The following is a 2,318-nucleotide window of genomic DNA, read 5'->3' on the forward strand; positions in this document are numbered from 1 at the left end:
ATCCCAAATTTATTTTGAAAAATCTGATTTGGGTGAAGTTTGGTTTGAAGATGAAAATGTGTTTGGACATACGATTTCAAAACATATTTTTCAACTTTATTTTGGGAAAACATGTATATAATTCCCAAGTTTTGGAAATTTGGCCCAAATTCAGCTTATTAGCTGAATTTGAGATTTCAAATATGTGATTTGAGTTTTGGCCAAAATGTGGGTCAAATTTATGGCCAAACATGGGATTTGAAAATAAATTTCAAATTAAATTTAGGAAAATGTATGGCCAAACAGGGGCTAAGTAATATTTTATCATTAATTAAAGTTAATATTTAAAAGGAATCTCTTCTATCTTTGTGCTTCAAATCTCTGTCCCTCCTCATGTTCCTTTTTCAGAATCCCTGCACATTCAATAATGCAGTAATATTCAGTCAGAAAATGAATAATAACAAGTGGAGTATATAATTTTTTCTTTTTTACATCGAGATAAGTGACATTTTGTTCACGTGAATGAACCCAAGTTCACATGAGAATAAATCAATTGAGAACTAGTATATTCTGTCAAATACTGAACAAAAGAAAAAAGACTGATAAAATGGAATTTCAAGAATAAAAAAAATCATATACAAATAGAACTAAAATATAACGAGTTTAACTTATATATAGTTAAAAAAATACACTTTATAATATCAGCATAGTTCACTCCAAAATTTAAATCTTGACTCGTTCTGTTAAAGTTATGTGTTAAATTTAGGGTTTGTTGAAACTTAATGAGTTTTTACATATGTATTCCTCGTGTCAAAAGTACTAATATTGTCAATGTAATTTAGCACGTTATAACAATTGAATGCCTTAGTTTTTACTATATAATATTGGAAGTAGCCACACAAAAAACAAAAAAACAACAACAACAACGACACAGGAAAATTTACGGGTGGGGTTTGAGGAAGATAGTGTGTACGCAAACCTTAACCCTACCCGAGGGGTAGAGAGGTTGTTTCCTAAAGACCAGCTTAAGAAGATGAGAAGAAGAGAAGAGGCAATATATCATCAATAGGAACCATGGAACAAATAACACCATTATCAAAACCATAAATAGATGAGAAGAAAAACAATAACCGGTAAATAAAGCCCGACACTAAGAGGAACGAAAGAAAAAAAAAAAAAGAGGAAAGGGAGGAGTCAAGAAATTACCATCTGGTTTACAATGAGGTGGATCTTCAAAAAGTGAAAGTGAAAGTTGTTTATGAGCCAAGCCAATATCAAGAATTATAAGACCAGAATTTGGATCATCAACACTAATTCCTTTAACTGGTAGCCACACAAAAAGCTCTTCTTGTGAAAGTCCATGAACTCCAGTAAGACAACCATAAGTTAAATTAGCTTTAACATAACTTTCATAAAAGGCCATAGTATCAAATTTTGTCAAACAAGGGCCATTTAAGAAAACTTCAAGAAGGCCATTTGATGAAAAATTGTAAGATTTTACTTCTTTTGGGAGAAGACCAGCTGGTAAGCCTTTGGATTTGAGGAGATCATGAATGGACATGGGTTGAGAAAGTGGGAAAGAGAAGAAGAAGAAGAAGAGTAAAAGAAGTGAAAACTGATAATATTGAAGGAAAGCCATGAATGAAGGAAATTATGAGAGAGAGAATTTTTTGGTTTTTGATTTCCTTTATTAGTTGGAGTTGGGAAGGAGGGGTTTAAGGAAACGAGGAGGGAGTTTTGGGGAGTCTGAAACTTTTCTAATTATATTTTTGCACAAAAATATATTTTTATTATTAAAAAAAAAGTTACCTAAATACCTAATTCGCAGTACTATACTACGAATTACTTTAACAGAAATTTAGCCGTTAAAGTAATTCGCAGTAGAGTACTGCGAATTATTAACTAAAAAAAAAATTTTAATTAATTCGCAGTACAATACTACAAATTGAGAGCAATGTTACTAATCTTGATAATAAGACTTAGAGAGGAAATCAACTCCCTAACTTGAGCTCTATCGCACGATTTCAGTATCAAAGAAGGGTGAAATTCCTAAATGTCCGAATAGCCTCCAACTTATAGATGTGGTCGACTACACATCGATAAGAAACACTCTACTAGACACGGCTCCGAGACATCCTAGGACACTTTAAAACCTTAGGCTCTGATACCAAGTTTGCCACGCCCCAAAATTTGAGGAGCGCGACCGGCGCTCAACCGAGTAGACCCAACTGAGCAAGCCTGTTAGGTTTCATTCTACCCAAATTTAAATCATGAATAAATAGGAGATGGACTCCATTAATCAAATTCTATAAACATGTCATTAACGATTTCCATTTCAT

General features: G+C 32.7%; 1 protein-coding gene across 1 annotated transcript; it reads right to left on the minus strand.

Annotated features, from left to right (window-relative positions):
- Positions 1-236: 236 nt before the first annotated feature.
- LOC109222451 lies at positions 237-1,694 on the minus strand. Its single transcript, XM_019386812.1, has 2 exons — positions 1,186-1,694; positions 237-392 (listed from the first exon to the last, which is right to left on the minus strand). Exons 1-2 carry the CDS (start codon positions 1,616-1,618, stop codon positions 340-342), a joined length of 486 nt encoding a protein of 161 aa, XP_019242357.1. The 5' UTR covers positions 1,619-1,694; the 3' UTR covers positions 237-339.
- Positions 1,695-2,318: the final 624 nt, after the last annotated feature.

This window comes from Nicotiana attenuata, unplaced genomic scaffold (genome assembly GCF_001879085.1).
Source record: "Nicotiana attenuata strain UT unplaced genomic scaffold, NIATTr2, whole genome shotgun sequence".
NCBI lineage: Eukaryota > Viridiplantae > Streptophyta > Magnoliopsida > Solanales > Solanaceae > Nicotiana > Nicotiana attenuata.